Raw genomic sequence first — 27,499 nt, forward strand, 5'->3', positions numbered from 1 at the left:
GTCTAATTTAATCAGCTTGTTGTCATCTAACTGTTCTTAGATTTAAGATCTGGATGGACATACGTAAAATTCTTGTTTTACGACCATATTACTCATTAGTAATCAGTGTTCGTCCCTTTTTTCTTGTACTTCATTGGTTAAATTAATAATCGATAAACTGCCTATGCCCTTATTGGTTGAAATTCACTTTATTTATGTATGTACTAATATAATTGAGGAACCATGACAATGTTCCGACTCAGATCTAAGGTGCTTGATCCAGGTAAATTCAACGGTTTATCTAGCGAATCTGATGACATATGTGCATGTATTAATTGAATAAAGACGAATAATTGAGTGTTTTGTATTAAGCTCACTTCCAACCAGTAGACTGTGTGTGATGAATCTTTTGAGGTCATTATGAAAATGGTTGAGGATAGACATTTGACAGCTTGTAAACTCCTGCCAAATGTTATAGCATCATATATTAACCATCCACTCCATTTACATCTTTCCCTTTGTATTTCTACCACTAGGACGAGATGCCGATAAATCAGAGTCCATGTAAACAAACAAAGGTGTAAAAGCTCTACAACATCTTATCTAACAAATATTTTATGCGCTGAACAGGTTATAAGTGCTGGCGTAGTCAATAATTTGCATTCCTTAACATGTCTCTAACTGAACGTTATACAGATTCTTGTCCTATTAAGAAACACTTCATTTAATTTCAGTTAAGATTTGGAGAAACTTTTTAAAACATATGCTGAGAATTCCACATTATACCAAACATATAATATCGAACCAATTCATTATTAAAAATAGTAATAATAATAATAATAATAATAATAATACAGCGATCCCATTCATATCTTTTAATGTGTTGGTCAGTTACATGTGTCCATATACATATACTTACTATCTGCCCTATCTTTTATTTATCAAAGTCCGAGGCTAAGAATCAGATTATCGATATAGTAAAATGAGAAAAGGGAAAGAAAAGAAGACCTGGAAGTCTATTTCATTTCTTTATTTTATCATAACACAACCTTCAGAAGACAAAACTGAAATTACCAACATCTAAATGACGTCAATTTTCTGATAAAATAGAAATATATATACACTTTTTATCATAAATATTTTATAATAAGAGAAAGTAGATCCATATTATGAATGCATTCAATTGACTTCCCATTGTTTCAATACAGAAGGAATAATATTTATAGTAGATTAATATGAATTCATTTATTTCGTGAATTTTTTCCAGTTGATTACAATCTACAAACAAGGTTATTAATTGTCAAGGAAACAACACAGATACACATACTCCATGTCAGAATGGTATTGAATAAAATTGGATTTGATACCTAATTTAGTAAATAATCAATGATTGCTGAAGAACCATTCAAACATTAATTTATTTGTAAGCTAAATATATAAATATTCTAAGAGGAAAAACTGTGAATAGCATAGAAGTCCTAAGGGGGAAACAGTAATGTTATCACTTCTTATCCACAATATTAAATATATCCCCCCAAAAAGAAGTTTTACATTGGTTTTCAGGAGAACTGGACACCATTCAGGTATATTACAATTACATAAGTAATGGATACTCAAATAGATCAGTTAAATCTTTCATTTCTATAAATTCTGCTTCCATACTCTTCTCGGTTTTATGGAATATTTACATGTTTAATTTACAAATAAATTAATGTTTGAATGTTTCTTCAGCAATCATTGATTATTCACTAAATTAAGTATCAAATCCAACTTGATTCAATACCATTCAGACGTAGAGTATGTGTATCTGTGTTGTTTCCTTGACGATTAGTAGCCTTGTTTTTAGATTGTAATAATCTAGAATCATCAGAAAATACATGAATTCATATTATCCTACTACAAATATTGTTGCTTCTATATTATTGGGGAAAACCGTATGAACTAGTTACCTTGAGTTAGTTAATAGGCAACTTTATTCATAAGCTGTATAACATTGGAATTGTCGTTGTATTTTTTTTTCTGAGTGGAAGTGACAAAATTCTAAAGAGAAAATTACTGAAGGAAATAGAATCAGCAATCGAATGACAATAAGTATTGCTTTTTCGCTATGAATGTAGTGATTACACAGGTCTTTTGATATATATATATACATATTACTATCACAGGGTTTCAATTATTTGTGTACAAAAAATAGACTTTTGTTCGTTTTTATCTACTAATACATTCGATGTTGATCCCGATGGTGTTATAAACCAGTTTTCATTATTTGAAATGAAATGTTTTCCATCATTATCACTTGTTGATATGCCGGGTATGGATACAGTTGAGTTTTTTCCAATAGTATTAATGGGCGAATTATTTGGTGTTATTGGTAATTGAACTGTTACTTCATTTGTATTTAGTTTATTTGTTACAATTTGTATCATTCTATTATCATTGATTTGGGGATTGTCGTCTGTAGTATTATTGTTGTTTTCATTTTCATTAACAACAGGATGCATAGAAGTAAATGACTTTTGTTCATATTCTTTAAGTAAAGGACTTTTTATTTCGAAATAAGAACTGGGATTGTTACTCTGTAATCGATTATTATTATTATTATCCATTTGAGTATATTCTGGTATATGATGTCTGAAATGAATAAGACTGGATTCGGTCAATGATATACTGATAGGTTTAATAAAATCATTATTATTTAACTCATCATTATTTGAATCCAATGAAGTTAACTGGTTTGAATTATTGCTTTCTAGTATACTATTCTGGCGAATCCCATCATTTATATTATTACTATTATTATTAGAGTCAATGTTATTATTAAGTGTAGGTGTATTAGCGATGTTATTAGTAGTAGTTATTATTGTTGTTGTATTTGTTGTACTACTTGTAGTAGTAGTAGTGTCATCTTTAAATGAAACAGTCCTTTTACTTTCCATGATTGGGTTAGGAAGAATAGATTCTGAGGTCTTTTGAATTTTTATATTATTCATAGTTGATTCATTATTGTTGTTATTACTGTGATTAATATCATTTGTAATGTCAGTATTAATACTATAAGTAACAGGTTTTGTGATAGAATTTAGCATGTTATCTTTTTCAATTATTATTGTATTATCAGTTTCAATATTTTTCAGTGTATTCTCCCAATCTTCTAATTGTTGTTTAGATATATTCATTTCATTATCCTCTTTAACTTCAGAAGGAATATTCAATTTGATATTCTTATCTTTCATTTTTCCTAACTTATCTGATGTTGATGATGATGATTTATAACAAGTGGATAATGATAATGGTGAAGATGATATCATTTTATTATAATTACAAGGTTCCTGTTTTCGAATGGACGTTTTCTTTGATGAATTAGAACGACAATGATAATGAATATGTTGATTTTGAACATGTTCCTGTGGCAAATGATGATGATGATGATGATGATGATGTGAATGTGGATGTGGATGATGAAGATGATGTTGTTCATAGTAATGATGATGGTGATGATGATGATGGTGATGTTGATAATGAGGGTGTGAATAATGACAGAAATGAGGTACTTTATTAGAGTTTAATAAATTATTTTCTTCTTCATCATCGTCATTATCATCATCATGAATATCACCGACTTTTTTATGTCCAATTAATAATAATTCACCTTTTTGATTGAAATACATTTTTCTTTCAGACTGTTTTATTTTATAGGCACGTGATTTCAAAATAGAAAATATCATAATAGATAGAAGTAATGCTATAACAATCCCTATTAAACTACATAAAACTGCTGTCCAATGTAAAAATCGAGTGAATGTTACTTGACATTTCATTTCAGCAACATATTCATTATCGAGTTTTGGAATATTAATTGATGATTGTTGTCGATGAGATCGACTTAGAAATGAGATATTTTGATAAGATATCATTGGATTATTGATTTTCTGTTTATATTGTAAATTATCAGACATATTATTTATGATATTAGTTTTGTTCTGATGATGAATAGATGATTTAAATGTTGGTGTTAATGTCGCTATTGTTCCATTACTTTGAATATACAATGATGGTGATGATGATGATGATGACGATGGTATTGAAGAACTAACAAATCTTTTACGAGTAACACGAAAACATATTAAGTACTTTGTATCAGGATGAAGATTAGTTAAATCAAATTCTTTAATTTGATAGTCTTGTATTATTTCTTGACCGATTAGATCAACATCCAGATCATTATAATATAGGATCTAATGGATAAAGAAAAAGAAAGGTGAGGGAAATGAAGCTTCTTTTATGTATTTAAAGCAAATTATTTCTATTTGTAAAGATTTGAATCCCTTCGTTATCTACATCAATATTGAAAACGACAAAGTTTAAATTTCTATAAATTTATCTCCGTGTTGCACAAGCTAGTAGTTAGCTAAGCTCAGTAATTTGGAGTACATAATGCGTAGGATGCTTGAAGTGATACACCCAGTTGTCAAATTCCGAATTGAACAAAACGCACCTCGTGGATTCAACTTTACTTAAAGCAAAATAGTTTACTAAATTACAAGAACTATATATGACTGACAATCAGTATAACTTTACTTTTTATGTAACATTAACTTTTGTTACCAAAATAAGTGAAGTTGTCGATGGGTTCGACTGCTTCACTCCCTAGCCTTAGTTCAGTTGTTGAGGCAGGCCAGTCCTGAAGCAACAACTTGTATTTAGAGGGGGAGAAAAGCATTCCAAACATCCTGGCATTGTTTGTCAGTGCTTTTAAAAGACTGCATTTTATCAGCGTCTTCACCAAACAGGACTATATCATCTGCGTATTCTAAGTTCACAAGTGAACCTCCTGGTAGGAAATCAATACCCGAAAATTCAGTCGATGAGAGCGTTATTTCCATCAGTATGTCTATGATGAAGTTAAACAAAAATGGAGAAAGTGGACAGCCTTGACGGATACCACTTGAGGTTGCAAAAGCAGATTGTATACCTTTCATACTCTATCAATAAATTGCTGTTTATGCAAAATTTGAGAATGTTAGTAGTTGAACAATCTTGAATTCTATTAGTATTCTGAAACTTATTTCATTTTTATTATAACTGAAAATTGTGTGACGTTATTTTGTTGAAAAAGTTGAAGTAATCTATGAATGAAGCATCGGATGACAAGTGATCATGATATTCCAAGATGAAAAAAAGCGACAGGCAAATGTTCAATGTAAATTCAAGACCTACCATCCCTTAGTATTCACAAAGTTAACAAACTATGAATCCATAAATTGTTTACGTGTTCATGGTCTAGTTTTGACATGTTTAATGAAAAAAATCACTGAAGTTATTTAATGCAAAATAAGTAAGAAACTTAAGAATACAGACGCTCTCAGACGAATGAGTGACTTCTCAAATGCTTAAATGAAAATAGAAAACATATTGAATGAGTTGATTAAACGTGTTAGATTTGATTTTTAAAATACTTTCATGGGTTCAATTCATAGTGGAGTCGTGGATGTAAGCTGGCATTAAGGAGTTTTAGACTATGTTGAAATAGCTGTTAAATACTTCCTGCTTTCCAATCATTGTCTAACTAAGGTCAGCTCATTATGATGTAACAGTTTCTACAGAGAGTTTTACAGAAGCAAGTTGAGATCTGATGATTTCAAGCATCTATATAATGCGAGGTAAAAAAGATTCAATTTCAAAAGGAAAAAATGCCTCCGGGTTACAGTAGTTCTCTATCTAATGTAGATTCATCATGAAAATTCCTGTTAAATACTAACGTTATACTTGGCGGCCTGTTTGAATATCTGGGATACCTGTTCCTCCGATCTAGATATTTCATCAAGTTATCTGTTTTGTTGTTTGTTTTAGCACATCATTATGTCTATTGTGCGCACAATTTATTCAGGCGCGTTTATGAAAAGTTTACAACCTTTCGCTATACGTGATACAAAAAGGTACAATCAGTGACATCATGGTGGCTGGCAATATGCATTGAAACGAATGAACATTAATCAAATGTGGATTACCGAACTTCTAACATCTAACTGGTCATCATTCAAAATTTATCGTCACAATCGATCAAGGTATAAGAAAAGGAAACTTGTTGAAATACTTTATGCTGAGAATTCTATGTTGTACCAAAAATATGATGTTGAATAAAGCCTCTAATAATAAAAAAAATATAGTGTATCAAAGTAAGAAAAACTAATAGTAGTACAGAATGGACAAAGTACTTCATTTGCATGACGTTGAAGGTTGTTATCTACAAGGTTATCAATGTTCACTAAGTAGGTTGTGTGTCATATCTAGTGATTCCAAACATTTTCCGTTTTATTTAGTAAGTAATTACTGAACGGTAGATCGTAATTATTAACTAAGATTTTCATTTTACACCCCAACAATAGATTTATTAAATCATGAAAACATTACACATCAGAACACATAGCTTAATACTGTAGGTAGGTAAATTCAATTCATTATAAAAGCTTTCATGATTTCATTTGATAGTAAATCATACGAAATTTAGTCTTTCAGTGTGGAAAAGAAAAACAAAGTTTACATAATTAATAAATCCATCATTTATATTAAAGCTTTTATTCAATTCTAAGCAGGTCATAATCATCGAGGAATTACATGAGGAAATCTATGTTAGTGAACAGAATAATCACAAATTAGTAAAGAAAAATTATTGATTGATGACGATAGGTGATTAAGAAGTGTTGTTAATTTATCAGTAAGTAATAATGTAACAGAAAATTCCGAAAATTTCTATACAGGGAATCAGAAACACTATTATTTTTAATAAATTATTTGGGATAAAAATCGACCTATTATAAACAGCTGAACACAATAATTAGTATCGGGTTTGTGGAGATTATTAAGTTTTTGATTGAGTTCATGAACCGATTGATGTTAGACCACTGTTGGAAACCTGGAAGCACTGAACGGCCGTTTCGTCCTATCGTCGGACTCCTCAGTAGTGCGCAACCACGATCCCGCTCGCGGGATTCGAACCCAGGGTCTTCAGTCTCGCGCGCGAATGCCTAGCCTACTGGACCAGTGAGCACTGCTGAGGAGTCCCACAACAGGACGAAACGGCCATCCAGTGCTTTCAGGTTCCTAACGGTGGTCTAACATCAATCGGTTCATGATCTCAATCAAAAACAATGTTATTAATCGATTAAATTTTATCATATCACTTTTATGGAAAGTGTTTAAGTGATCAAAGTAGTCAAGATATACACATTGTCAATCGGTCAATTTGAAAATAAACAAGATTTATTCTATGTGTATCAGTTCGACCGGTTTCGAGCATTGTCATCCAACCGCTGGTTACGATAATCGTCCAAACCCAGACCAGATAGTTCTCACTTATCAACATGACTCAACCCAGTAGTCAGTGACTTCGTGAACTGACACTAAGTGGTGATTTGGCCAGCCTAACGTTTTTCCAACCTATTCCCATACTCGCCAGCATCGTGCTTTTAGGTTGGTGGTTATTTAGTACAAGCAATACAATTCTGAATTATATCAGTCGATGTGGATCCACAGGCTTATCGAGTCTGCCATTTGTATTTATATCCGGCATTTCTCAATGAGTGACCTCAACATACAGCAGGAATGATTTGAAGACAGCTGAGACGGTTACAACACTGTTTCATACTATTTACTTTCAGATAATAGATAGTATCGTTGATCGTAACATTAATAATATGTGGTCAACTACATGAACGTTTGATAGAATTCTCTTTTTCAAAAAACACCAATACACGTAAAAACTATACAAAAAATACTTACTTTGGCCTGCTGAAGTAGATTTTGTGCAACTTCCATAGAACTCCAATCCCATGTTGCTTTTAATCGTCGATTGTCTGAATATCCAGGCAAAACTTTGAAATAAGACAATAAACTATATCCATCATCTGCTTTCTCACTCAGATTTTTTGATTTGATTGGCATTTGTATGACTGAATAATAATTATAGAGTTAACCGTTTTGCTGATGATGGGAATTCAATTATAATTCATGATATGGTTTCTGTTTCCTTTTTCATCCTACAATCGGCAATAACTCTGCGCAATGTAAAGTAGAAATAAGTGATTGCTGTTAGGGGATTGTAGAAACTATTGAATTTACTAGTTTACACTATGCACTAATCTTCATTAAACAACCACTGAATAAAAGAAAGTACTTGATAGTTGTCTCTTTCGGATATGAAACTCCCTATCAGAGTGGATCAAGTGGTCAAAAGATTTGGCACTCGCAGGGGAACTTGAATGTCTTGGGTTCGATCTTCCGTTATAGATCCCAAAGACTGAAGAGTTCCATACTAGAAAGGAATACTTGTCCAGTGTTTCCACGTTTTTGCAATGGTCATTTAACTAAGAGCAGTCCATGATGTAAACTTTACAAATAAATGAGCCGAATATTAAGAATTATTCTAATTTATGAAAGCAAACATTTCCCAATCTTCATACTATTTTATGGGTCAGGTTGTTATCGATCTTGAATTCATCGAGGAATATGATTAAAAAAATTCTAGTTTTGACGTATAGATTGTTTTGTAGAATATTCGACTAGACTGAATACTGAATATCGTTTATTTTCATTACCACTAATTAAGAAACTAAAACAACATTGGATAATATTCATTGTGATCCCCTGCTTCTCTGTTTCGAATGATGCTTTGATGATTCTGGATCCGTGAGATTTCCATCCTACAAAAGCATTTCGTGCTACTTTGGACAGCATTAGAGAAACTCCCTGAGTGTGTGGAGCAATTTCCTCTTCGTGACCGGAGTATAGTAGCATCTCTCCCGTATCTAGCCTTTGTTGTCCAGCTTGGGTCCAATGGGTTTCGCTGATTCCCAGTACTGCCAAGTTGTATTTCCTCATTTCCGTTGCTATTTGACTGGTCTTCCTGGTCTCCCACTGGGGTCGCTAACCCCATGTCCAACCCTCCTCGTTTACCCGGGCTTGGGACCGGCAGTAACTCTAGAAGAGCTACAGGCGGAGTTTTTCTATTAACTAATCAACAGTTTTTATTGCTTGATCACTGAGCAATGAATAATATCATATTTATCTAGCTTTTTTGATTCTGATTGAATTCTGTCAATCAAGTTGGAATCTGATCATTACTCTAAGCGATTCAAAATCACAACCGCTATATTTTGATATAACATGGTTGAAGGTAGTCTTTAGGAAACTCAGGAACTTGGTTCCGTGCCGGTTGTCATTCATCAGCAAACAGGATTTACAAATATGCTTGATGCATGTTTGAATTCCAGAGTACATCCGTTCACTCAAGATTGCAGACACGCCTTATTGATGAATGTCAACGAACACAGAGTTTAAGTCCTGAATTTTTTCCTGATTACCCCCGACCACTTAACATTAATTTACTCAGTTAACTGAACTGTATCAAACACGTTTACAATGTTCCCACAAACTTCAGTGAAATGATATTTTAATATACTGTAGATAAATTTAAACCGTTGAAAGTATCGCGCAAGAAGTGATGAACTATGATACACTAGGTAATTATGACAGTGACAGACTATCTGTGGTCTAGGATTACATATGCTCAAATTCATATGGGAGCACTACATTCTGGTGCAAGTAATCCTGGAAAAGGGAACACTAATTTTACTGTGGTTACAGATGCACTTTACAGTTGAGTAGAACATGCCTTCTTACAAGTAATGGAAGAAGTTAGTAAATGTCTGACCTAAAAATAGTACACCTCACCTTGTTCTACGGCTGTCCATTTCGCGTGCTAAGAATTTCAAAGTACGAAGCCAACACATCACTATGTACTTAGAAAACAATTATCTTTAACTGGTCTGCAATAATTGTTCCTTAGGCTTTCTTATCAGTCTCACATGTTGCCAAGACCACTAGTGAAGTTTCCTTTCAATAATATAGGCAATCATGTATCAGCAACCGCCCTCATACCTCTAATAGAATTACAGGGAAACCTAGTTACAGATCAGTTTCATCAAGGTTTTTCAGGATAACAACAAAGAAAATATGTTTGTGCAAACCACTCCAGGAGTTCTAAAGTCTATATATAATAACAAAATAATATTTTTTTCTTGAAAAAATGATCATTCTGAGGATGGGAGAAAACTTTATTACAAAGTTTTAGCCATAGTTAACTCCGCCTGTAGCTCTTCTAGAGCTACTGCCGGTCCCAAGCCCGGGTAAAGGAGGAGGGTTGGGCATGGGGTTAGCGTCCCCATCCCGTAGAAAACTAACTCGCTAAAAAAACGCTTACCAGAAAAAATAATTCAAACCATTTTAACTCTGCCCTGAGAGTTAGAAGGTCTTCATTTAGAAGAATTATGACGCTTCATGGTGAAAGCCGAATTCCTTCGGAAGCCACGAGGCCGATGCCCCTTCTAACAACCAGAAAAACAATTTTTATAGGTACATGGAACGTTAGAACAATGTGGGAAACCGGGAAGACCAGCCAAATAGCAACGGAAATGAGGAGATACAACTTGGCAGTACTGGGAATCAGCGAAACCCACTGGACCCAAGCTGGACAGAAAAGGCTAGCTACGGGAGAGATGCTGCTATACTCCGGTCACGAAGAGGAAAATGCTCCACACACACAGGGAGTTGCTCTTATGCTGTCCAAAGTAGCACGAAATGCACTTGTAGGATGGGAATCCCACGGATCCAGAATCATCAAAGCATCATTCAAAACAAAGAAGGAGGGGATCTTAATGAATATTATCCAATGTTATGCACCCACCAATGATAGCAACGACGACATTAAAGATCAATTCTACGAGCGGCTGCAGTCAATCATAGAGAAATGCTCAAGAAAGGACCTCACCATTCTAATGGGAGATCTAAATGCCAAGGTCGGAATAGACAACACTGGATATGAAGATATTATGGGACGACATGGACTGGGAGAGAGGAACGAAAATGGAGAAAGATTTGCAAATTTGTGTGCATTCAACAAATTAGTCATAGGAGGCACAATATTTCCACACAAACGTATACACAAGGCTACATGGATCTCACCGGACCACACTACAGAGAACCAGATAGACCATATTTGCATCAACAAAAAATTCCGAAGGACAATGGAAGATGTGAGAACCAGGAGAGGAGCTGACGTAGCTTCAGATCACCACCTAGTTGTAGCCAATTTGAAACTGAAGCTAAAAAAGAACTGGACAAGTGGACAAACAGCACTACAAAGGTTCAATACAGCCTTCCTTCGAGATACTGACAAACTCAATGAATTCAAGATAGCTCTCAACAACAGATTCCAAGCCTTTCAAGATCTACTGAAGGAAGAAGAAACTACTATGGAGGACAACTGGAAAGGCATCAAAGAAACATTGACTTCAACGTGTCAAGAGGTTCTGGGCCTAAAGAAACACCATCATAAGGAATGGATCTCTACAGAAACACTGGACAAGATCAAAGAAAGGAACAACAAGAAGGCAGCAATAAACAACAGCCAAACACGAGCAGAGAAAGTCCAAGCACAAGCTGAATACATAGAAGCAAACAAACAAGTGAAGAGGAGCATTAGAGCAGACAGGAAGAAATACGTGGAAGAATTAGCAACGACGGCAGAAAAAGCTGCTAGAGAAGGAAATATGAAACAGCTCTACGATACAACGAAGAAACTATCAGGGAAATACAGTAAACCAGAGAGGCCGGTCAAAGACAAAGAAGGCAAGCCAATCACTGAAATTCAACAACAGCGAAACAGATGGGTAGAATACTTCGAGGAACTCCTGAATAGGCCGGCTCCAATGAATCCACCGAACATCGAAGCAGCACACACAGATCTTCCTATAGATGTCAACCCACCAACGACGGAAGAAATTAGAATGGCCGTCAGACAAATCAAGAACGGGAAAGCAGCGGGACCCGACAACATACCAGCTGAAGCACTGAAATCAGACATCGAAGCAACCACAAGCATGCTTTATCTTCTATTCAACAAGATTTGGGAGGAGGAACAAATGCCGATGGACTGGAAAGAAGGACACCTCGTCGAGATTCCAAAGAAAGGAGATCTGAGCAAATGTGAAAACTACAGAGGCATTACACTACTGTCAATACCAGGGAAAGTCTTCAACAGATTGTTGCTGAACCGGATGAAGGATGCACTAGACGCCCAACTTCGCGATCAACAAGCTGGATTCCGTAAGGATCGGTCGTGCACAGACCAAATTGCAACACTACGGATCATCGTCGAACAATCAGTTGAGTGGAACTCGTCACTATACATCAACTTCATTGATTATGAAAAGGCATTCGACAGTGTAGATAGGAGGACATTATGGAAACTTCTTCGACACTACGGAGTTCCTGAGAAGATTGTCAATATTATCCGGAACTCATACGACGGACTACAGTGCAAAGTAGTGCATGGAGGACAGCTGACAGATGCATTCCAAGTAAGGACCGGAGTCAGACAAGGCTGTTTACTCTCTCTCTTCCTCTTTCTTCTGGTGGTCGACTGGATTATGAAGACCTCGACATCTGAAGGAAAACACGGAATACAATGGACAGCTCAGAACCAATTAGACGATCTGGACTTCGCAGATGACCTAGCCCTCCTATCACGTACACGTGAACAGATTCAGATAAAGACAGCCAATGTAGCAGGAGTCTCTGCATCAGTAGGCCTCAGTATACACAAAGGGAAAACCAAGGTCCTCAAATTCAAAGCGGAGAACAGCAATCCAATCACACTTGATGGCGAAACTCTGGAAGATGTAGAGTCCTTCACATATCTGGGAAGCATCGTCGATAGACATGGAGGTTCAGATGCAGACGTAAAGGCGAGGATTGGCAAAGCAAGGGCCGCATTCCTACAATTGAAGAACATATGGAACTCAAAACAACTTTCAACCAATATCAAAGTGAGAATCTTTAATACGAACGTCAAGGCAGTTCTACTGTATGGAGCTGAAACTTGGAGAACTACAACAACCACAATCAAGAAAGTACAAGTATTTATAAATAGCTGTCTACGCAAGATACTCAACATCCATTGGCCGGATACCATCAGCAATAGCCTTCTGTGGGAGAGAACAAACCAACTTACAGCTGAAGAAGAAATTAGGAAAAGACGATGGAAATGGATAGGACATACATTACGCAAATCGTCAAACTGCATCACGAGGCAAGCCCTAACTTGGAATCCTGAAGGGAAGCGAAAAAGAGGAAGGCCAAAGAACACATTGCGTCGGATAATAGAAGCAGATATGAAAAGGATGAATTACAACTGGAAGGAGCTGGAAAGGATTGCCCAGGACAGGGTTGGATGGAGAATGCTGGTGAGCGACCTATGCTCCTTCACGAGGAGTAACAGGTGTAAGTAAGTAAGTAAGTTTAGCCATAGTTTAACATTCATTGAGAGTTGAAATAAAATTGATTAGAAAAACGCATCATCCGCTTATGTTAACTGAAATAATTTGGACACACTTAAAAATGAAATGAAATTAGGCTAGTAAAGTTTGATGAATCTTTGACAATTCCCCTACCTCTATAAAAAAATTAGATTATTCTCTTAAAATATTTTAATTTATATTTTTATTACTCAAAATCTTTTTTTCCCATTTAATAAGTTTTATCCTCTTTCGACCATCTCCTTGCTTATTCACTTTCTATAATGAAAACAAAATCTTGATCAACTAAAGAAAATGAGAATAAACATTTCTTTCTCTAAGATTATTCTTAGTTATTTTGGGCATAAAATAGAGTTTTAATCGATACTTCAATAAAGTAGAATGAGGGTCATTGATAAATTAGACTTGGATGGTATGCAGAAAAAAAATGACAGACAACAATCCAGGTTATTTCATCGGTTATTCAATTAAAGTATCTACCTATGTATCTTAATCAACCATATAAATAATTTCATGTCAATCATTTTTATGAAATGGATTATTATTGTATACCTGAATAGTTTTAGGATTATAGAAAAGAAATGTTGGGTAATTGAGGAAATATAAATAGATAAGTACAATTTATTCAGGAATAAAGTTTGATAAATAGATAGCCGTTATGTGTATGTTTGTGAAATTTAATCTTTTAAGTATGCGCTGCATGATATAGGAGGAAATAATCCATTTTGTGTTTTAAAGTTTGAAACTAAATATCAGGATATTAGGGGATCAGAAACAGTCAGGGTTCAGCTTGGAAATTAGCTGGATATCGACATAGTCAGCACTTTCTAGTAAGTATATAATGCCATCTGGTTGGTAAGCTCCGAGCAACATTTAATGATTAGACAAATTCCACATTGAATACTACTCAGTGATCAATCAATATGAACAGCACAGTCCTACAAGAGGTCATTAATTCCCATAGTAGTGTAGAGGTCACAGTTATGTGATATGTGACTTGGATTCGAGCCACGTGTGGGTCATAAGTTCCCACAAGACCACAAATCGACGTTGCAGTGGAACCACCTGCTTCGTACACCCCTAGTTAGAGGTCATGGGTTGGATACAGAACATGCGTTGTTGAAGAATTCTAAACTAAAATGAAATGACAGTCCAGTGCTTCTTAGCTAGTTAGTCAATGTCAATTCAAGATGAATATTACTTCCGTTTAGTAATAAGTAGTATAGGTGAACAGAGTACCACCTTTTGATTAGTTACCATATGAATTCTATGGTAAACTGGGATTGTTTGATTAAAGTTAATATTTCCGATCAACATAACTACATATTGTTTATGGATTTTAATTTTTGGATTACATTCAAAAGCTAGGAAGCAAGTGTAATACAATAAATTCATATTATATTTCATGCATTGTTATAATTTATAGGTTGATTTCAGTATTTCATATTATTGAACTCAGTAATTTAATTCTGCTCAAACTAATAGCTTTAATATGTCCTTACCAGGTTGAATGATAAACTGATATTAGTTAGATAACTTTTGGAAACCAGGAAGCACTGGACATCTATTTCGTCCTAGTATATGACTCCTATAGTGGATTGGTCAAAGCTAGACATTAACACCGTTTGATGCTGTCTCAGTGGTCTGGAGGTTAAGGGTTCGCGTACGGGAACAAATATGCTGGGTTCCATTCTCAAATGTGGGATTGTGGATGTGCATGGCGAGAAGTCCTACAACAGGAGGAAACGGCCGTCCAATGCTCCCATGTTTTCAATAGTGGTCTAACATTGATCGATTCATGATTGCAATGAAATTCATCCAGAACCCTATACTGATCATTTTCAAATATTTTTTTCATTCTAGGTCGTCATTTTTATGATAAATCTGTTGTTTAAGCAACATTTAAAAGCTTTGCCACATTATGTATGCCCGTAACAGGGTTGTATTTCATAGAGACAGTTGTAAGCCGGAAATCTTGCAGGTTATGGGAAATTTAAGAACTTCCGGATGAAATAAAAGTTCACTGTAGATTTCATTTAAAAATGTTTTATTTGCTTGCGATATAGATCTATCTGTTCATTGCTTGTTGGTTTTCATTTGCATAAACGGATAAAAGTTTTTCATGATTAACTATATATATTCAAACATTATCCAATTCTCATTGATTTTTCCTAAATATTGATTACTGATACCAGTAGGAACGTAGAAAACCTAATTCTAGGTTATTCATATTGATTTTCAATTCATAAATTCACACTAGTCATTTGCCTCGTATTAACAATTTGAACACTAACTAAAAACGGAATTCTCCTATTTAAAATGACTTAGTGTAATATTATATTAAAATCAATATCACTATGAGAACACTAAGAATTATTACATTGGTTCAATAAAAAGTATCTGTGGTTTTATAGAGAGACAAAAAATTCAATAAATTAATGAAACCCAGAAAAATAAATTGTCATTTACGTGTTTATCTATTTTTCAATGATTATTCAATAATAAGTGATTTGAGAATACTTCTGAATCAGGAACTTGAAAAGGAAATTAGATTAATGTTGGTCTTAACGACCTGGGAGCGTGACCGCAGAGCCCAAGGGACAACTGCTTCAGGCCGGTCGCGCACGACATTTTCGTGGAAGGTTTTTAATGTGTTAGCTCCGTTCTTCAAAGGGCCTTACTGCCAGAGACGGAAATCCGTGAGGTAAGGTGAGGTGTGACATTTTTAGGGTCGACCTTTTCTAACCCCACCTCTCCTTGTGGGAAAGCAGCATCGCTGTCATGCTGGTTATCTGAGGGAAACGCCTTACTGCTGCCACACCCCTCTACAGTCAGCAGTACGACTTCGCCCTCAGACCTTGAGTTGCTGCTTTTAGTCTTACCGTTCTCCAATCGACCTGCCTGGCATGGTAGAACCTACAGGAACATATGTTCCAGCCAATATAGCTCGGTTGGGTCATCACGATGGGCAAGCCTGACCACCGCGTCAAGGTAGCAGCTTCGGTCGGAACTTCTGAATAGGAGTTAGAACAAACTGTTCAATTACAAAGTTAATTATGTAAATATTAAGAGAGTATGGTGTGTACATGTGATGAGAACATTATCATAATCTATACAAAATGACATTTAATTTTGAAGCGAATGACAGAATTTTGTACGGGTTACATTGTGTGAAACTGTTATATCTTGCCAAATGGTGTACTCTCAAAAAGAGTTCGTCAGAGATGTAAAATTTGAGAGTTCATTGAACGACACAGGTCTTGAATATTTGTTGGATAGTTACATCATTTAAGTTGCAGACTACACATACATTTTGACTTCTCTCGACGTAATTTGCTGGGTTCCGAGGTTTTTTATATTATGTTATGAAAAATCCTGAAATATTTACGACATTACTTTGGTGTACAAGCGAGAACTCATTAGGATTTTTGAATCCATTTTACAACTTGATTTGTGAATGATCAACTTGGCATTAAACTCCGCCTGTAGCTCTTATAGGGTTGCTGCCGGTCCCAAGCCCGGGTAAAGGAGGAGGGTTGGGCATGGGGTTAGCGTCCCCATCCCGTAGAAAACTAACTCGCTAAAAAAACGCTTACCAGAAAAAATAATCCAAACCATTTTAACTCTGCCCTGGGAGTTAGAAGGTCTCCTTTTAGAAGAACTAAGACGCCTCAAGGTGAAAGCCGAGTTCCTTCGGAAGCAACGAGGCCTATGCCCCTTCTAACAACCAGAAAAACAATTTTTATAGGTACATGGAACGTTCGAACAATGTGGGAAACCGGGAAGACCAGTCAAATATCAATGGAAATGAGGAGATACAACTCAGCAGTACTGGGAATCAGCGAAACCCATTGGACCCAAGCTGGACAGAAAAGGCTAGCTACGGGAGAGATGCTGCTATACTCCGGTCACGAAGAGGACAATGCTCCACACACTCAGGGAGTTGCTCTTATGCTGTCCAAAGTAGCACGAAATGCACTTGTAGGATGGGAATCCCACGGATCCAGAATCATCAAAGCATCATTCAAAACAAAGAAGGAGGGGATCTTAATGAATATTATCCAATGTTATGCACCCACCAATGATAGCAACGACGACATTAAAGATCAATTCTACGAGCGGCTGCAGTCAATCATTGAGAAATGCCCAAGAAAGGACCTAACTATTCTGATGGGAGATCTAAATGCCAAAGTCGGAATAGACAACACTGGATATGAAGATATTATGGGACGACATGGACTGGGAGAAAGAAACAAAAATGGAGAAAGATTTGCAAATCTATGTGCATTCAACAAATTGGTCATAGGAGGCACAATATTTCCACACAAGCGTATACACAAGGCTACATGGATCTCACCGGACCACACTACAGAGAACCAAATAGATCATATTTGCATCAACAAAAAATTCCGAAGGACAATGGAAGATGTGAGAACCAGGAGAGGAGCTGACGTAGCTTCAGATCACCACCTAGTTGTAGCCAATTTGAAACTGAAGCTAAAAAAGAACTGGACAAGTGGACAAACAGCACTACAAAGGTTCAATACAGCCTTCCTTCGAGATACCGTCAAACTCAATGAATTCAAGATAGCTTTCAACAACAGGTTCCAAGCCTTTCAAGATCTACTGAAGGAAGAAGAAACTACTATGGAGGACAACTGGAAAGGCATCAAAGAAACATTGACTTCAACGTGTCAAGAGGTTCTGGGCCTAAAGAAACACCATCATAAGGAATGGATCTCTACAGAAACACTGGACAAGATCAAAGAAAGGAACAACAAGAAGGCAGCAATAAACAACAGCCAAACACGAGCAGAGAAAGTCCAAGCACAAGCTGAATACATAGAAGCAAACAAACAAGTGAAGAGGAGCATTAGAGCAGACAGGAAGAAATACGTGGAAGAATTAGCAACGACGGCAGAAAAAGCTGCTAGAGAAGGAAATATGAAACAGCTCTACGATACAACGAAGAAACTATCAGGGAAATACAGTAAACCAGAGAGGCCGGTCAAAGACAAAGAAGGCAAGCCAATCACTGAAATTCAACAACAGCGAAACAGATGGGTAGAATACTTCGAGGAACTCCTGAATAGGCCGGCTCCAATGAATCCACCGAACATCGAAGCAGCACACACAGATCTTCCTATAGATGTCAACCCACCAACGACGGAAGAAATTAGAATGGCCGTCAGACAAATCAAGAACGGGAAAGCAGCGGGACCCGACAACATACCAGCTGAAGCACTGAAATCAGACATCGAAGCAACCACAAGCATGCTTTATCTTCTATTCAACAAGATTTGGGAGGAGGAACAAATGCCGATGGACTGGAAAGAAGGACACCTCGTCGAGATTCCAAAGAAAGGAGATCTGAGCAAATGTGAAAACTACAGAGGCATTACACTACTGTCAATACCAGGGAAAGTCTTCAACAGATTGTTGCTGAACCGGATGAAGGATGCACTAGACGCCCAACTTCGCGATCAACAAGCTGGATTCCGTAAGGATCGGTCGTGCACAGACCAAATTGCAACACTACGGATCATCGTCGAACAATCAGTTGAGTGGAACTCATCACCATACACCAACTTCATTGATTATGAAAAGGCATTCGACAGTGTAGATAGGAAGACATTATGGAAACTTCTTCGACACTACGGAGTTCCTGAGAAGATTGTCAATATTATCCGGAACTCATACGACGGACTACAGTGCAAAGTAGTGCATGGAGGACAGCTGACAGATGCATTCCAAGTAAGGACCGGAGTCAGACAAGGCTGTTTACTCTCTCTCTTCCTCTTTCTTCTGGTGGTCGACTGGATTATGAAGACCTCGACATCTGAAGGAAAACACGGAATACAATGGACAGCTCAGAATCAATTAGACGATTTGGACTTCGCAGATGACCTAGCCCTCCTATCAAATACACACGAACAGATGCAGATGAAGACAGCCAGTGTAGCAGGAGTCTCTGCATCAGTAGGCCTCAGTATACACAAAGGGAAAACTAAGGTCCTCAAATTCAAAGCGGAGAACAGCAATCCAATCACACTTGATGGCGAAACTCTGGAAGATGTAGAGTCCTTCACATACCTGGGAAGTATCATCGATGAACAAGGAGGATCCGATGCAGACGTAAAGGCGAGGATCGGCAAAGCAAGGGTCGCATTCCTACAATTGAAGAACATATGGAACTCAAAACAACTTTCAACAAATATCAAAGTAAGAATCTTCAATACGAACGTCAAGGCAGTTCTACTGTATGGAGCTGAAACTTGGAGAACTACAACAACCACAATCAAGAAAGTACAAGTATTTATAAATAACTGTCTACGCAAGATACTCAACATCAATTGGCCGGATACCATCAGCAATAGCCTTGTGTGGGAGAGAACAAACCAACTTACAGCTGAAGAAGAAATTAGGAAAAGACGATGGAAATGGATAGGACATACATTACGCAAATCGTCAAACTGCATCACGAGGCAAGCCCTAACTTGGAATCCTGAAGGGAAGCGAAAAAGAGGAAGGCCAAAGAACACATTGCGTCGGATAATAGAAGCAGATATGAAAAGGATGAATTACAACTGGAAGGAGCTGGAAAGGATTGCCCAGGACAGGGTTGGATGGAGAACGCTGGTGAGCGACCTATGCTCCTTCACGAGGAGTAACAGGTGTAAGTAAGTAAGTAAGTAACTTGGCATTATTGTATGTTGTTCATAAGATTTATAAGATTACCTGAATTGCTTGACTTAGTATAAACGATATAAGCCATAGCTTTTCGTACTAAATGACTGGAGTTATTCAACAGGAAACTCTGAGCCTGAGTTTCATTCTACTTAGCACTAGTTAGTATTGCGTATTGCAGTAGTGACAGAACTGATAATCTTGATAGGATACGAACCTTCATTAACCAGGTGTGTAGTCTGAAACATTAACAATGAGCCAGTTAAATTGCAACCGACCACCTGCAAAACAGAGATACATACACTGGCTGATCTAAGAGTAGTGAAAACATCTCAGAATGTGAAACTAGCAAAACACTTTGATCCAGGGTCGAATGCCGACTACCTTAAACCCCCCAACATCAACCATCTAACGTCAATATATAGTCCAGGTGATGTCAGCCATCTAAACCAGTCACTCTGATTCAACTTGGTCGATAGCATTTGATCAGCATTAAGAACTAGGAAACAATAATACACTTGTCACTACTCAGTGATCAATCAGTATAAACGACTTTACAATTACATGTACATTATTTTTGTGAAATCATAATGTATTCAACTACCGAATAGATTATCATTCTATCAGTAACATAGCCCGCAGATGACCTAGCCCTCCTATCACGTACACGTGAACAGATTCAGATAAAGACAGCCAATGTAGCAGCAGTCTCTGCATCAGTAGGCCTCAGCATACACAAAGGGAAAACCAAGGTCCTCAAATTCAAAGCGGAGAACAGCAATCCAATCACCCTTGATGGCGAAACTCTGGAAGATGTAGAATCCTTCACATATCTGGGAAGCATCGTCGATAGACATGGAGGTTCAGATGCAGACGTAAAGGCGAGGATTGGCAAAGCAAGGGCCGCATTCCTACAATTGAAGAACATATGGAACTCAAAACAACTTTCAACCAATATCAAAGTGAGAATCTTTAATACGAACGTCAAGGCAGTTCTACTGTATGGAGCTGAAACTTGGAGAACTACAACAACCACAATCAAGAAAGTACAAGTATTTATAAATAGCTGTCTACGCAAGATACTCAACATCCATTGGCCGGATACCATCAGCAATAGCCTTGTGTGGGAGAGAACAAACCAACTTCCAGCTGAAGAGGAAATTAGGAAAAGACGATGGAAATGGATAGGACATACATTACGCAAATCGTCAAACTGCATCACGAGGCAAGCTCTAACTTGGAATCCTGAAGGGAAGCGGAAAAGAGGAAGGCCAAAGAACACATTACGTCGGATAATAGAAGCAGATATGAAAAGGATGAATTACAACTGGAAGGAGCTGGAAAGGATTGCCCAGGACAGGGTTGGATGGAGAATGCTGGTGAGCGACCTATGCTCCTTCACGAGGAGTAACAGGTGTAAGTAAGTAAGTAAGTAACATAGCCAAATCAATTGACTTTATGCTGGATATCTGGTTATTGTTGTCTGCAAATCAAGTATGCGCATTGATTACGATAATCTTCACTTATACACATATGTACACTTTGAATATATATCAAATGAATACAGATCATCCAGAAATTACCTGAAACTAAGCAGCTCCAGTCATTCTTACTGTTAAACGAAAAAGATGATAATATTAGTGATAGTGTTCGTGTGAATTGTATGCATATTTAGTATTGAGAAAGCTAATTCTGTCTGTACTTAAGGGTATACATAAGAATGTAAATATAAAGTGTACAGACAACGGATGCACTCGTCCGACGACTCATCAAACTAGAGGTGTATAGCTATCCAGTGCTCCCATATTTTCAAAGGTACGTCCGCCGAATTTTATCTGTGATTAATACGACCCACAAACATTATTATTGTTTACAATAATTAATTTACGACTATCTCATTATATCAGTTTAAATTCAATGCTTACAATCCCTTGAAGCGAACTACTTGTACATTTCAACGTATGTCACCATTTAGGATTTCTAAGTTGTAGATAATGGGTTCAATACTCACCTAGCCATGTGAAGTGGTCTATTTCGTTATACTGCCCAATTCATTGTGGTTGTTTCCCAACTGACCGTTGTCGCTACCTTGACGTGGTGGTCGGGCTTATCTACCGTGACGAACCAACCGAGTTATACTGGCTGGGACAATCGTTCCTCAAGGTCCTACCATGTCAGGTAGGTCGGTTGAAGAACGGTAAGACTAAAAGCAGCAAATCCAAGGTCCAAGGGTGAAGTCGTATTGCTAACCGTACAGAGGTGTGACGGCTGTTAGGTGTTTTCTTCAGACAACCAGCATGACAGAGATGCTGCCTTCCCACAAGAAAGTGTGGAGTTAGAAAAGGTCGACCCTAAAAATGAACACCTCACCTTATCCCACGGATTTCCGTCTCCGGTGGTAAGGTCTGAACAAGAACGAAGCTAACGTGAAAATTACTCACAAAAAGGTCATGTGTGACTGGCCTCAAGCAGTTGTCCCTTGAGTGTTACAGTCACGCTTTCGAGTTATTAAAACCAACTCTAACCCAATTTCCTTTCCATATACGTCTAGAAGAACCCTTCCACGGTGTGAACAACTATGAAGTGAAAAGTGCTCTCATCACTCAAACAGCACTCAAGACCACTGGTTGTTTCCCAAGTTTCTATTGGGGAATTTAAGCAGTCGGATAGTATAAAGGGGAAACGACTTCATTGAAATAACTAACCGAATTTGTGCATAAAACATACAGGCAAGGATGATATTATTTCATAAAGGTAATAATACAAATGATTCAGCTTCTTGAACAAAACTCAATGAAATACATTATTTGACTGCTGCTTAGACAGTTTATGTTCAGAACATAACATCACAAACATCGAATGAAGTTTATATGAAAAAACAGTCAAGATAAATTCAGTACACCATCTGTAAATAATCTATATGTTTAACATCACGAATTATTCGTAAAAATACTCTAAGAATTCTAAACACAGTGCAGGAAACATGTCTTCCAGAAGCAAATTCAAGTGATAATTTTGTGTCACTCTATAGACAGTCTGATTTCAACAAACATTGCTGATTACCACACAAATATGCAGCATAATGCACACTTGGAATTCCGTGTGATCAGATATTGTGTTACGGGACAATGGTATGTGAACCAATAAGGTATTTTTACTTGGTATGAATATGTAGTCTAACTAAGATCACGGACATGCTCAAGTCGTATTATCTTATCGATACTTTGTCCTCATGTCAACTATTCTCATTGATCCACTCGTCGGATTGTTTCATTATATGCTTATTATAAGATTATTGCCAATATCACGACCGAATGTGGAATTATTAATCATGTTCGTGCTGTCATTAAATTATGACATTTTCGCAATCATATTGCTCACCGAATAGATTATCATTTTATGAACACTCCACTTTATGACATTCAAAACTCACTGGAATATTTTTACTATTCAAAAACGTGAAATTTTCCTGCTTTAAGTGAGTTCGTTCCAATTTTTCATGTCATTTTGACCTAATATTACATTCATTCACTTAGTCGAGGTCATTATTTTATGTTAACATAACATACATTTTTCATTTCGAATTCGCCTCCTATTATGTCTGTGGATGCCTCTAACTAGCTGATTAGTAACCATTATGTTCATCTTATCTATTCTTCCACATGTATAACCACATGCCGCATCATTAATTACCCAAAAACATTATTCGAGTACTGCAACTACTACTCTATACCCATCGCACGGTATATCAGAACATAGAGTTTAGAGCCAGTCTGTCAAAGATACACTCTTGTTCGTTACATCCAAGTCAGTCTCATACGTCGCCATCGCTAATCATATGTATTGGTATTTTTTCATGCCTTGGTACGGTTTTGTAACAAACGAGGTCAACCGCATCTCCCTCAAACCACACAAGCCACTCTGGGCTTCATGACCAAAAAGGAATACGACTCTACGTACCTCAGCTACTCAGTCACTATTCTGTTCCTCTGGTCATTCTACTAATACACATTCAATGATAACTCAATGCATCTGTCATAACGCAGACGACAACGTTCACTGACTTCACATTTTATGATTATTATCAATTGTAGTACAGCAACGAATATCACCCGTCGATGCAATTATCATTTCACGATTTGACTATTACTATTCTACGGACGGGAACTACACATTTAAATTCGAATTCACTCATCGCTAGTGGATGCTATTTATTCTGCTGCGGCTCAACAGAATATATATTCCGCATATTTCACTATTCTGTCAGCATCACAGACCAATTTCTGTCATATTCTACATCACTTATTCGCACGATTTATTTCGCTGTCATACCCACAAACAATTTATTACTATTTTCAGGATATTTTGAATTGCTCATACAAACTTGTTATTTTGTCGTTCAGACAGTTATAGCATTAGTACATGTAAATTTTTTGTACGCTCATTAATTTGCTCATATTCGCATGTTAACGTTTCCATTTTTGTCCGCTTCTTTGCGATATTCATGTGTTCTTTTACATAAGTATGACATTTTCATAAAATACACTCACCGCTCATGTGACACTGTACTTTATCGAGTGTTGTACAATTTTTTTTCGCTACTTATTGTTAACGTTAACTTCATATCACTTCCGTGTTATTTTCGAAAACAGACATTTTTTAAATGTGCTATTTTTTACAAGGAGGCTATGTAGTGTCAGTCATTATTTTAAGCACTTATAACTTATTCTAGCTTTCGGACATCCCATTCTATTCATTCTACTTGAGCCATACTTTGATCTTGTTATTTATTCGCTTATCAATCTAGACTGTTTTTATATGAGCGTATATGTGTGTGCACACTTCTTATTCCATTAATCACATGTCTGTAGCTTTATTTTGTCTGACTATAAATATTGAGTAACGCTTGAGTAAAATGGAGTTGGCTTACCAGCCATCTCCATTCTGCGTCGCTTCTCTTCCTTCTATTCCATTAACCTCATATACAAAATATATGTATTCAAAATCCCATTCTCGTTATTTGACTTATTTAATTCCGTTATTGACTAACGTGATTAAAGTCGATGATGATATACGAGAACAAGCGATAGCAAACATCCATACGATCTAATTGGAGTCAGATCCACGGGCCACTAAAAATAACATCATTCAAATAACTGGATTTCAGTTTAATAAACCAACGTATTATCATAAAAAGGTCAAGAATCATAAGTGTGCACTATTGATGAGTTTCAAACCAGGCTAGAACAGTTGTCCAGTGCTCCCCAATTTTCGTTCGTTCTACAAGTGATGTCAATCCGTGACAGAGACGACCTTCAAATTTTATCATTCTCATAGTATACGTCAAGAAGTGTATTTCGTTGGACAGTCATCGAAAGCCAGGAAATACTGAATAAATGTTTATCTTAGTATGATACTCAATGTTTTAAAGGCTAGGCAATCACCGCAGAAATTAACGATGTTAGGTTCAGCCCCCATAGCGCTGTGGATGCGTAATTACTCAGTCCCATACAACGATGGAACAGCTGTGCAGCTATTCATGGATCTCATTAATCCTCTAACTAAACATCAATCCACCATACAAACTATGAGACTCAACAATCTGCTAACAACCCCCCCCCACATTTCTACGATTTTCAGTAAACACCTTACATAATTATGGTAAGTATTTCAAAGAAGAGATTTTCGACCAAACGGTTATTTAAAGGTAGTTTACTCTAGCTCTCATAAAAGTCAAGTCAGTCAGTCAGTAACAACGTAGAACTTCGTACGTACGTACATCAGTTCAAGTTGCCACACCACCTTAGCACAGAGATGCAGTTGTCGATTCAAATCCCGTAGTAGTAGAGGTAGTAAGAGTATAAGCAGTAATCGGAAAGATTAGCGTTTGAAGATGTTATCGAAAGAGTATAATACAGCGAAATAAATTTGGAAAGAGGGAAAAGGGACATGACAAATTCAGAAGATAAGAATTTCAGAGAGCACAAAGAGTGGATGCACCTACGATATTGCAAACGATTTTGAGGGTCTCTAACCATCGGTTGCTATCATCTCGCGGTCCCCAACCAGGTAGTCTACACCTACCAATATGTCTCAGTCCACTTGTCAGTGACTTCATGGATTTGTGCCATGTTTTGGTCCGGCCACCCCTAGCTTTCTCCCAACCTACTCCTACACCATAAAGCATCACAGGTCGAGGCAGTCGGTGGTTGTGCATACGTAACACGTGTCCCAGCCATCTCAACTGATGAAGTTTCACTACATCATCAATTGATTTGCCATTCTTACCTAGTACCCGTTTCCTAACAACTGCATTACTTACGCGATGGTCCCACGATATACGAGCAATATTTCGAAGACACCTATGATCGAATACTAGTAACGTACGAATATCCTCTGCTCTTATCAGCCATGTTTCACTGCCATAAATTATGACGGAACGAACTGCTGCACAGTAAACATGTCCTTTGGTTGATAGACGGATATCTCGCGTATGCCATAAATAACGCAAATTGAAAAAAGCATAAAGCAGTCAAAGTCATTCACGTACAGTACCTGTTAACATACCGCATCATTTCAGTTTTCAACTACTAATTCATCTATTGCTTGTTCTTTAAGTTTATAAGCTAGAGAGTATCCTCAGTTACAGTAAAGAAAAATCATTCTGCTTTATTCAACAAAACACGGCATGAATATATATATATATATATATATATATATATATATATATATATATATATATATATATATATATATATATATCAAAAGGGGTTTTGTGGAGATTTTAGAAATTTCACTGTTTGAAATCATAAGTCAATTGAAGCTAGGCCACCATGGAAAACCTGGAAGCACTGGACGGCCGTTTCGTCCTGTTGTGGGACACCTCAGTAGTGCGCATCCACGATCCCGACTCACGAAATCCAAACCCAGGATCTATCAGCCTCGCGCCAGGCGCTTAACCAACTAGACCACTGAGCCGGCCGATATCCAACGGTGTTGATGTCTAACTTCAACTAATCCACGAAATTGAGCAACACATCCACCATTGTTATCAGTGAGTTACTACCTCACAACTGACCCGGTTGAACTTCAGGTTTTCCATGGTGGTCTAGCTTCAATTGACTCATGATCTCAACTGTTTAATATATATATATAGACTACGAGAAATCATTCTTCAACTTACCATAATGGAAATGTTCCTATTTGATTTGTCAACAACATTAGATCAATTTATTGAAAAATAATAGTAGTATAGAATTTCTATTGTATTGGGCAATTTACTAAGTGTATATGATTAATAATGACATCAATGTGAATTTTTCGGGTTGATGTATCTATGTAATGTTACTTTCAAGTACATAGAAATTGTGATTCAGGATATTCCTTCATATTGATTCATCTCGGATTTATATAATTCAACAAAGTACTCGATAAAAATATATAGGCTAAGTGAATAGAAT

The 27,499-nt window shown here is 36.8% G+C and overlaps 1 protein-coding gene across 1 annotated transcript; it reads right to left on the reverse strand.

The window, feature by feature from the left end:
- Positions 1 to 994: 994 nt before the first annotated feature.
- Positions 995 to 27,499, reverse strand: ASH2L_1 (Set1/Ash2 histone methyltransferase complex subunit ASH2). The gene is made up of 3 exons (XM_035731704.2): positions 27,223 to 27,499; positions 7,759 to 8,033; positions 995 to 4,214 (listed from the first exon to the last, which is right to left on the reverse strand). Exons 2-3 carry the CDS (start codon positions 7,918 to 7,920, stop codon positions 2,139 to 2,141), a joined length of 2,238 nt encoding a protein of 745 aa, XP_035589996.1. The 5' UTR covers positions 7,921 to 8,033; positions 27,223 to 27,499; the 3' UTR covers positions 995 to 2,138.

The sequence above is a fragment of the Schistosoma haematobium genome, chromosome 1 (genome assembly GCF_000699445.3).
Source record: "Schistosoma haematobium chromosome 1, whole genome shotgun sequence".
Taxonomy (NCBI): Eukaryota; Metazoa; Platyhelminthes; class Trematoda; order Strigeidida; family Schistosomatidae; genus Schistosoma; species Schistosoma haematobium.

Coding starts and splice junctions, on each gene's coding strand:
- ASH2L_1 (XM_035731704.2), bottom strand. CDS start 7,920: ATGCCAATCAAATCAAAAAATCTGAGTGAGAAAGCAGATGATGGATAT. Junction 4,215..7,758: donor ATCTACTTCAGCAGGCCAAA/GTAAGTATTTTT, acceptor TTTATCCATTAG/ATCCTATATTATAATGATCT.